At 39.8% G+C, this 13,518-nt stretch overlaps 2 protein-coding genes across 2 annotated transcripts; one reads left to right on the forward strand and one right to left on the reverse strand.

Annotated features, from left to right (window-relative positions):
* Positions 1 to 1,560: 1,560 nt before the first annotated feature.
* plekha8 (pleckstrin homology domain containing, family A (phosphoinositide binding specific) member 8) lies at positions 1,561 to 9,974 on the reverse strand. The gene is made up of 13 exons (XM_030394651.1): positions 9,935 to 9,974; positions 9,370 to 9,486; positions 9,090 to 9,245; positions 8,863 to 8,984; positions 8,431 to 8,589; positions 8,260 to 8,300; positions 7,873 to 7,991; positions 6,688 to 7,036; positions 5,807 to 5,892; positions 4,196 to 4,254; positions 3,756 to 3,957; positions 3,602 to 3,663; positions 1,561 to 3,513 (listed from the first exon to the last, which is right to left on the reverse strand). Exons 1-13 carry the CDS (start codon positions 9,972 to 9,974, stop codon positions 3,316 to 3,318), a joined length of 1,710 nt encoding a protein of 569 aa, XP_030250511.1. The 3' UTR covers positions 1,561 to 3,315.
* Positions 9,975 to 10,309: 335 nt separating this feature from the next.
* Positions 10,310 to 11,928, forward strand: fkbp14 (FKBP prolyl isomerase 14). Its single transcript, XM_030392785.1, has 4 exons — positions 10,310 to 10,671; positions 10,944 to 11,095; positions 11,214 to 11,341; positions 11,444 to 11,928. The coding sequence occupies exons 1-4, from the start codon at positions 10,475 to 10,477 to the stop codon at positions 11,600 to 11,602; spliced, it is 636 nt and encodes a 211-aa protein (XP_030248645.1). The 5' UTR covers positions 10,310 to 10,474; the 3' UTR covers positions 11,603 to 11,928.
* The last annotated feature ends 1,590 nt before the right edge of the window (positions 11,929 to 13,518 follow it).

A 13,518-nucleotide genomic window follows, 5' to 3' on the forward strand; every position in this document is an offset into this window, starting at 1 on the left:
TGTCTGCTGAGATGCCCGAGTAAAAGCTTACTTTGGTGTATTCATCTGATCAGGTGCATTCCCCTGACCAGGCCAATCAGATTTGTGGCACAGATGTCTCAGGGCAGCACTAAATGTCACTGGAGATGCAGTGTCCAACCCTGAGTCTGCTGCTCTGTAATGAAAAGATCTGCTGTGCATACATACAGAAGAATCCCCCCCCCCCCCCCCCAAGTCAAGTTTTCTAGCTGTGGAGCTAGAAATTTAGCTTCTTATAGCTGTTTGATTGATTTTCCCTCTCGCAAAGACAGGGGTCATCAAGTCGAACAGTTAGGAAGCAGGATCTATTCTGAGCTCTCACAGGTATTAAGTTGAGGATCTGAAATCAAACACTTTTTCCAACAAAAGGGGTTATTTTGGTACATGTTGGGTGGTGTAACGTTACATTAAGGCAATGCAAAGGAGGCTACAGGGACAGGAAGCGGGCAGGGACGCAGCTGCTGGCCTGAGCCAAGTGAAAATCCCTGACCTATAGGCAGGAATGGCTGGCATGCAGGGTGCCGTGGTCTTGGCAGGGGACACACTACTGCTTGCACATGCAAAACACAGACAACGAGGTATGCCAAGGTGCTACTAAAGCTCGCTGCCACTGTTGTTTAAGCTAGAACACCTGTGCAGATTTACTATCTACTGCTTACCCATTGATGGGTTTGGTTAATACGATGAATATAGACAGGGTTTCCATACGTTCGTAAACATCAAATTCAAGGATATTTGAATGAGAACCAACAGGCTTTTCAAAAGCACACAGGCAACAATAAAAAGGGAGGCAGTGATGGCAGAAAACTGAGGGGGACACATCTGCAGACAGCAGAATGTAGCCTATTAACTAATGTTCAAGGTACGATATGTGAGAATTTCAGTTTAAAATGAAAAAATTAAGTTATCAAAGAATGTTAAGAAATAAGAATTTCATGTCAAAGAAGTGATTTGTTAGAGATACCTACTGATGCTTGCATGTTAACCAGCTAGTCACAGCCAGTCTTTTCTTGTAATACCGCTAACAACAGCTACAGTTAACAGCAGATACCAGTTACTCTGGTGGTATGCTGACCCCCATTTGTTTGAAGCATGTATTCAAGAGATGGCCACCTTTAAGTAAAAAAAAAAAAAAAATGTATAAAGAACTTTTTTTTTAAAAATCTATTTCTGCACAAAATGTATAAATTCAAGCACGCCCTGCTGGAAAAAACAGCATAGACCAGCACCAAAACACAACATATCAAATCTGGTATTCGTTTTCTGATAATTGGAATTAATGACTTTCTGATAGAATAATTTAAAAAATGTGCTACTTTCGTTCTGATGCAGTATGCAATCTGCAAAGTAACTTATAACTCAACCTATCAAATAAATGAAGTGGTGTGGTATAAAGTAACAGAGAATGCAAATACTCAAAGTTCAAGGACCTTGCAATTGTACTGAAGTGCAGTAAATTAGTACATTTAGTTACATTGCATCAATGATAAATAGAAACGTGGTTATTTTACCACAATATCAAATATTTGATTGGACACACACTGAGATGACTTCATTATTTATTATGTAAAAATCCAATAGCATCTTATATACAATCATAGAAAAAAAACATCAAATGTTTGTAATATTACAATAGCATAATATCAGGATTAACATTGGATTTTATCTGTGACAGGAAATCAGCCTGTTGCACACCTGTTATGTAAACCTACTGCAAATGACTTAATCAGAGAAATATTACTGTGCACATTCCTGAAAACTAAAAAAAGGAAAAGTTAGAATAAAGTTACAAATACTACATGGTGTTTAAAAAAGGCCTACGAGGAGGTCCCTGCTTTGTCCGCATGGCTAAGTGAATCTAGGAACAAACTTTAACGTGGCCGGGAGGTGGAGTCATACCGCTGATTGTATCGTTGTTGAATCGACATCATAGAATATTGAGTACAGCTGGTAACAACACTTCTGTACTGTATATTTAGAACAGTGCATGAACCACATGGTGAAGAATCTGGAGAGAAGACTTGTTGGATGTTTATGTTCATCCAGCACAGACATGAAGAAGCAATGCATTTAACTTAAACCTATTCCCTTCAGGATTATTTATTAACTTGGTTAATTCTAGGCCTTCACCTATATTTAGAGTTTCCATTGGCACCTATGTTACCTAATACATAAAACCATGCTATCAGTAAACATGCTCTGGGATACAAATGTCCATACATTCACACAGAGAGCAGGACTGACATGGTCCCGATGACATGAATGTGAACTTTATAACTTAACACATAAATAGACATTGTGACAATGCATACTATGCATAGGCTTGTGCAGAGGATGTCCACATAAATATTCAGCAGTTGTCAGTTCTTCAACAGCTTCACTGTATTATTTAATTATTGTGTGTTGGAGGCAGCAGAGGCTTAAAGCCATTCACATGACAATCCTTTCTTTTTTGGTCCCGCAGAGAGTCTCTAGAGCAATAGCTCCTAACGTGTTAGTGATGTAAAACAAAACAAATACATTGTCAAACAGCAGGGAAAGGGAAAAAAAATCAATATTGATCATAATTACCACTTAACTTCAACAGTCAGTGCAAGAAAACGTGTTTACCTAATCCACTAAAAGTCAGCCAAGTATGCAGTTCCATCACATACTTAAGGCATATATTGGGCATAGTAACAATCAGACATTGTTTGTAGTTAAATAACACATTGTGTTAAGTCACGAGTAACACCCTGTGTCATGAATCGGAGGAAATGGGACAATGTTGGTAAAACCTTTCTTTGCATTCTGATCAGTTCAATCACAAATGGTTTTCCAGAGAAGTTACTAGAGACAAATACTATGTGGTTATGTACCTTCAAACATGTATAGTACATAAAAAGCCACAATATAGCGACAAAATGTACACCCGAAACAAAAGTCACCATGAATCATTATGGTCTGAGTCTGCATAACAGGGCTGAAAACTCCTACACTGTCAGGGGTCTTTTAAACAAGACCCAGAAACTACACTTTATGTCAAACCATAATGTCTTAATTTTTAATTCGTGCTTTTCCCCTCATGGGCTCCTAAATACAGACATTAATACCTTCTTCAAACCTGGACCCTCTACTGTCGTAGAGTTCAACAACCACTGGAAACACCTCACACTGATACGGGACATGCTCACACCATTTTGTACACGAGATGCTCTTGATGCATCAGGCGCCTTCCTTCAGTGGTCAGCCACTACTCTGCCCCTGCAGCCAGGTTCTGTCTTTCCTTGAAGTCGGATCATTTCTCTGTTCATGTTTTCACACCACTTCATCAGACTCAAGGTTGTATTCTTCATACAGGACATCTAGGATTCCCAGCTGCCTCTCCATCGCAGGCAGGTACACTCCCAGGTCCCTGTGCATGCCGCTGGTGAAGCCGCTCTTCTTTTCTTCGCCCTCTGTTGACACCAAGGCAGCACTGAAACTTTGATAAGATGGGGCGGCTCTCAGCGCCAGCTGGGAAAAAAAGGCATGTAACAGTCACAATACAAGAACTGATGGACCTCAGAGGAGAAAAGTAATGGTGAGAGTAAGAAATACTTACAGCAAATACACCTCGCACAACCCATCCGTGGTACTGCCGAAGAGTCTTTCCATAGGCATTATCTGGGTGAAAAATACACACATGACAAAATTATTGAAAACGTTCCATATATTTGAACTTGTTTGTAGATGTCTGTGTTAGAAATCAGACTCACTTAGCGCTCCCTGGATGTCTTGGTTTCCTGCATTCACCTCCGACAGGAACTCCTTGAGGAACTTGAGGCCTCGTCTGAGCCACAGCAGAGCCTCTGTGGCAGAGTTGCGCACCTGGGCAACATCTGTGTGGATTTCATGCAGCACGATGGATTGAAGTGTTGGGAAATTGTCGGGGTCGGACATCAGCTTCTGGTTAATTTTCTGCAGGGTGAAGAGAGAGGGTGATATAGTGACACAAGCAGGGAATAGATCCTGATTCTACTCAAATTCTGAACAACTCATAAAAAAAAAACTTTTCTCAATAAGTTATCTGGTCTTGTGTACACCGACAGATCAAGAATAAAAAGGGTGACACGCTATATGTTTGTACTTTATGATGAACAAATATGTAACGATGTCTTTTGTGGAACAGTGAAGTCTGGTTTAGGTCATCACGTACCTTGATATTTCCAACAAAATCCATTTTAACTGGTGCAAACACTGTGGAGCCCAGCTTGTCTGAGAAGAGAGAATCCATGATCATTTCTTTGTTGCTTATGAAGATTATCTTGTTGTGTCTATATCGTGATGTTATAGCTGTTCAAAGTTAGTAGTAAACAATGCAGCTGCAGTAGTTTTTTAAAGCAACGATGAAGAGGAAAGAAAACCCTGTGCAACACCTTCAGAAGAGAGATTCACTTTTCTGACCGCAGATTTGATGAGAAAATAATGAAGGCCTGTATCCCACTAGAAGAGCTAATATCCTGAGCAATTCTGACAAAGGATATCAAACACTGGTACCTGGATCAAGATTTTATGGGAGATGTCACAGCTGAAAAGCACAAATAGAGATGAGCGGCACTTGAGGGACAGTTCACCTCAAAATCTCAAATAAATGTTTTTGTCTCATCTGCAGTGCTATTTATCCATCTAGATTGTGTACGTTTGCAGGTTTTGGAGATATCAGATGTCGAGGTGTGTAAGATATCTGGAATATACTTGAACTAGATGGCACTTGGTGTTGGCACTTAAGGCCCCCAAAAAACAAAACAAAAAAAACACTTTGATTATTTTTCTTTTCATATCACTGTGCAGAAATCTACTTAAGGACATTTTACATCCTGTACTCTCACGAGCATGACCCTCTTGTCCATGAGCACATGCAAGCTTCTTTCTGCACAGTGATGGTTTAGTTATGTAAAAAGAAAACATTTCCTATGTGAAAATGCTCTCAACAAGGTCTGGATAATCTTGAGTAACCAATTTCTGGGAAGACACACTGCTGTCGGGTTTACTAAATAAGTTTTTTCCCCATTGAGCACCACAAGCTGAGGGCCAACTAGATCCATTATGTTCAAGAGAAGACAGACATCTTCACCGCTGATATCTCCAAAGCAAAAAATTAATTATTTAATAGAGATTCATTTAATTTTTAAACTTAAACAGGACTATTATAAAATCCACCGTGGTATATTGCTCGTGAATATGAAATTTAGGTTAATATTACTACATGTGTGCAAACTGAACAAAGTTTATCTTCAAAACTCTCATTCAAATTCGCTTTAATGTCATGAATGTCATACCACCAAAAAATTTCGATGACCAACAATCCTAATCCAACCTCACCACTTAAATACTGGGCCAACTCTGAGAAAGATGGCCAGCACCTTCTTGTGTCCATTTCACTTTTTTTTTGTCAATGTGTACAGGAGTACACTGTGCAGACGTGTACACAAAGACAAGGACACATGCAGACACAAGAACATGTTTGAGCGAATCATATGATAGGCTGCAAAGAATAAACAGAACCACTGAAAGACATACAGGTGCAGAGGCAAGTAATGAAGGAATTAAAGAAAAGAATGATGATGAATCCACGACAGCAAGCCTCCACCTCATTTAGCAGAGACAAGATGAATGAGACAGCATGCACAAATGACAAGACAAATAGCAGAAACAATATTTCCTTATAAAAGTTATAAAGGGTGAAAGGACCACATGTGTGGCATCATGAGAGAGAGGAACAGAGTTGCAGGTTAAAAGGAGGAGAGAGTAAAAGTGACCAGCCTACCTAATACAGGCACTATTGCATAGCATGAGTCCAAAAACTCTTGAGTAGGGATACCATTGTCGTCGTCCAGTCTTATATCACTAAATCTAAAAAAAGTGGAACAGATTCAAACAGGAGAATGTATTAGAGGTAAGTATGCCATTTCAACTTTTATTTGATCAAATCAAACAGAAAAAGAAAAGGGTACAAAGGTCAAAACCAAACCAGAGAAATGATTCACACAGTGTCATGCAGTTCTATGCCTGACAATACCTGAGACTATTCTGCTACTTTGCCTACAACTTCACAAAGCCGTTTCTTCTCATTTTCTCAAATTAGTTGCTCTTAAACTGTCTCATCAATTTTAAAATAACAACTCCAAAATGTGCATACTGTAGTCCCCGTCTTGCAGTTGAATACAGAGATCAACTCCAATATAATAATAACATTTACGAATATTACAATAAATGATTATAAACACTCTAGTCCATTGTTCAGTAACACTCTTCGAGGTCTTTTAAAAAAAAGAAAGTGTCATATTTTTGAAATACAGAGTGAAACAAAAAAGCTTTACAAACCGAAACATCAGATGCGGGCCTCTCTGTGTCATGTGATCAAGAGAGAACACACTAATATAAAACACTGATCATGACATCTTGAAATGGATTCAGTTAAAATATTCCAAATCTTATAGAATTACTCTGTGCAACACGGTAGTAACAATTAATACATTTCCATCAACTGTGTAAGTAACTGTGCAGCAGAAGTGCAGTGCCTCAAAAATACTACATATAGCTTAGATTGGTTAATCCTAATACTGTCATTGTGATATATCACATAGAGTAAGTTCATACAGTTGTGTGTCCTAAAGGATGTGACCTTCCTGAGTAGCATTTTCGTACCTGTGACTCATTGTGCTGAAGAAAGTTTCCACCTGCTCTGTGTCTTCTGACTCGGTTGAATCTCTGCGAGTCTCGCCCTCATGTTGAGCCTCCTCTTGGTCTGGAACTGCTTCCTGTTGGTGCTGAGGCTCGACAGCAGCGTTAACTTCCTTGTTGTTGTTGTCATGTTCTTCTTGACTTTGGTCCAGTTTGTGCTTCTGTTCTTGTTCCGTCTCACCAACTTCACTGTCCTCATCCTCCTCGGCTGGTGACTCGTAGTGTTCAGTCTCAGAGGTATTCTGGGTAGTGTGTAAGGTAGGATCAGCTGGCTGCTCGTGGACCGAGCTGTTGCCATTGGCTTCATCAATGTCTGTGCATCACAGTAGACAAAAAGAAGGCTTGAACAAGCATACAAAATATGGTGTCAGTCAAAATGTCTATCACAACTGATTTAAAGCTCAGTTTCATCACACTGGGTGTAGAAAATTGTGAAAGCAGAACGTTGGTGGCTTGCACAACTAACATTTAGACTCATTCTCTTCAACCACTGGCAGGGAACACTGATACAAAGCTCATGCTCATCCTCAATTTACGGTTTCAGTAATCTTATATGAAAAAATTCAAGAGCAACACCCCATTTTGAGAGAAGTTTAAGCATTGCTGCACAGACCTCAACAGGTTGAAAATCTCCAAGTAGGACACCCAACATCACATGGGTGTGGTATGGTGTGACTGGTTACAGTTGTGACTGAACCTTAGCACGATTTAGTGTGAACTGAAATGCTTACAGAGGACAGAGCAAGCAGGAACGATAAGATTGTAGTTTTCCATCATCTTCCCTTTAAGATCAATAAATGGCAATTTTCCTTAATAATTCTGTTTTATTGTATCGTTTAACGCATCTTACAGTGAGAATGTATGCGTATGTATGGATAACTTAAAACAATACATTGGAAACAGCTGATCCTGTTTTCTTTCGCTGGCAGCAACTTCCCCTTTGTACTGCTGAGGGAAATGCAATAATGTAACTGGGCATCCATCACTGTCCGCACACTAAAAGCCAATAATCTATCCGCATCAGGTCAGATAATGAACACACAACAGCCACCGCTCTTTAGGCTGATGTGGTCTCGGTTTTATGGTATGCAGTAATGGTTGTCAGTTCAGAGCAGCACTTAAGGTGAGAGGTTGGGCCACCTGACTTACCTGATGGGGAAGAATGGTGTTCTGGTCTATCTGGCTCATCTGGTCCCTCTGCTCCAGAGTCGAGGCTCTGGTTCTCGTGTGCAATTGATTCTCCTGAGGTTTCGCCCAAATCCCTCCATCTGGAATGAATTTAAGTGCAGTGTGTTAATTCTAAAACTTGATGGATTTGGATGACCTTCTTTTAGGAAAATATCATTGGTAAGTGTGTGGTACCACAGGAATGAAACATTAAAACAAACTATGACTGTATCAGCAGAAAACATTTAAAAGGCTTTTTTCATTTATGGCTCACTTTTGTGAATGCTACTTTATGTGGCACATAATGATAAATGGAAGAAGCAGTGTAGTCAACATAAATACATAATGAAAGAAGAAAAAGCAGCCTACTTTTCTCCAAGGTTCTGATTTAAATGATTGACAGGCTTAATCTGTGGGATAAAAAAAAAAGACATGAGGGGATTACAGTTTATATATCTATATATAAATATTTATTTATGACAACAAGTCATACTGTATAAAGATGTTATTATCCAATTAGAAACAGGAGCTGTAACATACCTTCTGAGGTTTGATGGCTGCTACTGGAGGGGATCCTGGTGGACTCTGTGTTGCCATATCCGTACTGAAAGTACGATTTGCTATCTGCATGCATTCCTCTAGAGTCTTAAGGAAAGTTGTGCACGTAGACTTCACCATGTTTCCAGTGTCAATGCCCGTCTGAAAAGGGCAGACAAACACACATATTAGCTAACACTGCCATGCATCTCAACACCGCTCTGAATGTCCGGACAAATACGTTGTTTGATTGAAATGGGCTCAAATCTGTAAAGCTAAAACTCCCTTCTTTTTTTTTTTTAGGTACTTGTGAGAATATTTTCTGCTTGTCTGGTCAGTTAGTAAGCATGAGCACACATCAATTGCAAATGCGTTAGCCTATGCTGCAGTTTCACACCAACAGCAACGTCTCTTATTTCATTGGCTCATCCATACCTCCACTGTGTCCCCTAGCTCATCATTCTCCTTGATCTTGTTTACTTGTTGTAGAAGAAGGTCACAGTACAATCTGAGCTCTGACATCTTAGTTTTCAGTGCCTCTGTGTTCTCCTGGAGCTCTGTAATAGTGACAGCACATGGGTCAACATTTGGGAAAACATTTACAGTATTTTACAACAGGACCTCATGCTATCCCATATTTGGATTTTATGGCATCCATATACCTTTTTCTCTCTTTGTCCGGTTGTCAGTAAGGCAAGCTTTGGCTGTTCCCAGTGCCACCAGCCATTTCTGCCTCTCAGCAGCATTGATGGCTCTGAGGTAAAAGTACTGCTCTCCTGGTATGGTCAGGTCAACTCGTGTAGAGTCAGAGGAATGAACTAATTTAAAAAATGGAAATATGAAATATGCTTGTCAGAACTACATCCAAAAGGCAGTAGGAAACCAAGTACTCACACTTGCACAATGAAACGCAGTACAGAGGAAAAAGTGAGCCATACCGACCTTGGATTTCACAAACTGAAATTTTAATGCTGCCCTTGCAGCCTTTCCAGGCATCTTCTTGAGAGTCATAGTAAGACAAAGTTCCTCCATCAAGCACAAACCAACGAGGCTGCCAACCTAAAAAAAAAAAAAAAAAAAAAAATACATTTTATTAAAAAATCATTTCTGTAACGTTGAGTATGCGTATCAGCATGAGCATGGGTATTTAAAAGTCAAGTTGCAAAGAGTTACCTCTTACGCTACGTTATGCTAGCAACAGCTAAGCAGTTGTTAAATCAGATTATAATGACAGATGGTGGGAGCAAGCTAAATTAGCTAGCGCTACCCGTTAGACTTTATAAATAAGGTTAACTTTCAGTTCGGTACACACCACTTTGCAAAGTCAGACAAAAACTTGCTAAATTAAAGTGATGTATAAGCTCCGACAGTTGAATGCTAGCGTTAGCCTGGCCGCTGCCTATCAACTCAACACAAGTGCGCTAAGACGATGTCATGCTAGCTACAGTAGCTGCCTTAAAACGAGCGCTACGGCCGAAAACACCCACCCACTGTGTTTTTGACTTACCGCTTATGTAATTGGTCCATTTATACAGCATTCCTTCCATTGTTTAATTATGTGTTTTTGCCGTTCATTACTTGTTTATCATAACAAGATATGATGCACAGCTGATTGCCGCGACTCCATCGGGCCCCGAGTGTGATTTGTGGAGTAGCGTCCTCGGCTTTAGATCTCTGCTACGTAGATAAAAGTGCGTAAACTTTTTCGTGAATGTGGCTCTATGCGATCACGAGAGCAGCCGACGACGCCCCTCCCATTCACATCAGAGGGATTTATGTAGTGTGGGTGTTGACTGAGGCGATTGAAACAACCGAGAACCAATAGAATAAGAGAGTTTGTGTTATGGGCGGAGCTTATGGGTGATGTTATCCAATAGTAGCAGGAGGAGGGCAGACAGCCAAACAGAGGCTGCGTTCATCGCAGAAGTTGGCTGCCACGTAGTTGACATCCCTGCCATGTATCTATTTTAGTTACAGTGTTCTATGGAAGGTTTTAAATTAGCTTTTTTAGTGAATTCTGTTAGCAAGTGAGCTATCGTCTAACAAAATGCTCCTTTTTTCCATTTGTTCGCTACTGCCTTCACTGTTTGTGTCCGTCGCTGGGGGAAAACTGCCCGAGCCAGAAGTGAAAATTGAAGTTTTACATAAACCCTTCATGTGTTACCGCAAGTCAAAATATGGAGACATGCTACTTGTTCACTACGACGGATTCTTGGAGAGCAATGGCACCATGTTTCACTCCAGGTAATTTGTTGCTAGAAGCTGTAAAAAAAATGCTGCATGTTGAGTCATTTTGTCAAAGTGTTTGTGCAGGGGCAGCATGGGGTCCCTGCTTGACAAAGCTGCAATCTATATCTAATTGCATACACACTGATGCTGCCCAGCAGTGGTAAGAACCTGTACTAGTCTCCATCCACATCACAAAACTCTTATTGTACATATCTGTCATATCAGTTTTGTGTGTACTGGACTTCTTTATCAAATAAACTGTGATGAATCTTTCTAACTCTTGACAGCCGCAAAGATGGGGATAAGAATCCAGTATGGTTCACTCTTGGGATCCGAGAAGCACTCAGAGGTTGGGATAAGGGTCTGCAGGACATGTGCAAAGGAGAGCGCAGGAAACTGACCGTCCCTCCATCTCTGGGATATGGCAAGGAAGGAAAAGGTAACACATACATGAAAAAAAGACATGTTAGAGGGGGGTCTGTTGCATCGGATCTCCCCTTCTTCCTGTGTGACCATATCTGTGCTTCTCTAACATTAATGTTTCTGTTTGTATACAGGCAAGATCCCTCCAGGCAGTACCCTCATTTTTGACATTGAGCTCATGGACATCCAAAATGGTCCCAGGTCACACGAGTCGTTCCGGGAGATGGATCTCAACGATGACTGGAAGCTCTCCAGGGAGGAGGTGTGAAATTCCTCTGAACTGCTTTTCTTGATGTACCAAGAGCTGATATGTATTTGTTTTTCTGTTGGTATCTGTTATCCTCATTCTGTCTGTGCACTACAGGTGAAAGAGTACCTGAAGAAAGAATTTCAGAAACACGGATACTCGCCTAATGACACCCATCATGAAGTGATGGTGGAGGACATCTTCAAAAACGAGGATGAAGATGAAGATGGTTTTATAACTGTGAGGGAATTCGTCTACCAACACGATGAGCTCTAAAGGACTGGTTTTATCTACTTTGCAAAAGTACAATCTGCTATTTGTTTCATCAGTTTCCTCCAAAATAGTGCCATGAATTGAGGAATTGTGAATTAGTTTATGGGCGGTTCATGGACCTTTTGTTTTTTACACTACATTTAAACATTATTGTCTAACTTTTAATTTACATCAGCTCCATTTTGTGCCATTTTATAGAGAATTAGATCATAATTTATTTATATTTCCATCCTTCATGCACTGATGTCAAAGCAGATGTATGTAGAAAACAGTATTATACACTGTAAAAAACTGATTTCATGAAATAAATGTTTTCTAAATAAACAGAACTTTATGTTTATTCATGTTTATTATATTCATAATACCAACCTGTGCATGCACTCAGCCTTGGTGCTGTGATTCTGGGTGATGGTAGTGTTATTTTCTGTACATGTATTCATTAATCACTAGAGGGCACTCTTGTCCTAGACTTTTGTATCATATTTTCAAATCTTAATCAAATCTCAAAACAAATCCAGCAAAACTACTGTCAGCTGCCCTCCTTTTGCCTAATATGAGAGTGAATTGTCAACTTTTTAATCTCCATTTCCACTTTCATCGATCAACTCGGTGAGTGGACAGATTTTTATAATGTTTCGGGCAGACTGCATTATAAAAATTAGAGGACAACATGAGAAAATCAAGGAAATACACAGTAGTCTTTTATAGTAGGATTTCAGTCATTGTGGTGATCAATGTCCCAAATTCTGGGCTCTGCCATCAAGGAATTACACTGAATTTCTATTCATATGTTTACTGTATAATTGCAGGGAACTTTAAGGAACCAAATTCCCCCAGTGGTGTCCATAATGTGCATTTTGCGAACAAAAAACATTGCCTAAAACAGTATACAAATGCAAAATTGTCTTTTTGAATCCTGAGTAGGAAAAAAGGAAAAAGAAACCTCCATCATCAAGTGACCGTGGTCACACTCACAGCTCTGTCAAATTAGACTCATTGTACGCCAAACATCATGTGAGTCCAAATAACCAACGTCCGGTTTGTTGTCTATTAACTAATGAGAAGTGATTTGTAAAAAATAAAATGTTCTATGGTTATAGTGAAAAACACTGCGACGTATGTATAATATACAATGTCACATACACTGTCTATAAGGTCTATAACAGGCAGCGCAGATATAACCTGGAGCTCAGTGATCAATCAGCAGGCAGTAGCTCTCAGCTGTGCAGCATCAACAGAAGGAACAAAGACTAAAGAAGCCACTGAAATATGATAGCTGTCAGTGCTCTCAGTCTGTTCTCTTCTTTAAACCAAGCAAGTGAAAGCTGTGAGATTGAGGCTGACTGAATCTTGACAGCCTCTCCGTTAAAATAAAAAATAAATGATGCAGCTGAGCTATTAGAAGATTAAATCTCTTTCTCCCAGAAACACTAAAGGCAGCACACAAACATAATGTCATCATCACATGCTTTAAGTGTTAAAGTATAATATCACAGCTCTATTACAAAGAGGTGCATGAAAACCGCACTACTTTAAGCGATTAATATCGTAGCGCACTGCATGTTTGAATTTCAATTTTGGAGGATGCTTGATATTTTAGTCACCAGCTACAACCATCTACCTTCTAATCCCATTGGAATCATTTGAATTAATAAAAAAAGAGGAGTGAGAAAGATGCCTATTATTGTTTTGCAATTTCTTCTTGCTGAAATAGCATCCTGACAAAGGATGACATGCACCAGTGACGCTCTCAGAAACACAATTTCAAAGAAGGAAGTAGATGGATTGAGAACACTGTGGTGCAACTGTGTCTTTTCTCACAAAAGGCGCCATTGTTTTCTTCTCCAAGGAAGTTTATATGGTACCTGGCAAAATTCCACTCTACTGACCACACCTAAAGGTAAAACTGGACGAATGGA

This window comes from Sparus aurata, chromosome 17, assembly GCF_900880675.1.
Source record: "Sparus aurata chromosome 17, fSpaAur1.1, whole genome shotgun sequence".
Taxonomy (NCBI): Eukaryota; Metazoa; Chordata; class Actinopteri; order Spariformes; family Sparidae; genus Sparus; species Sparus aurata.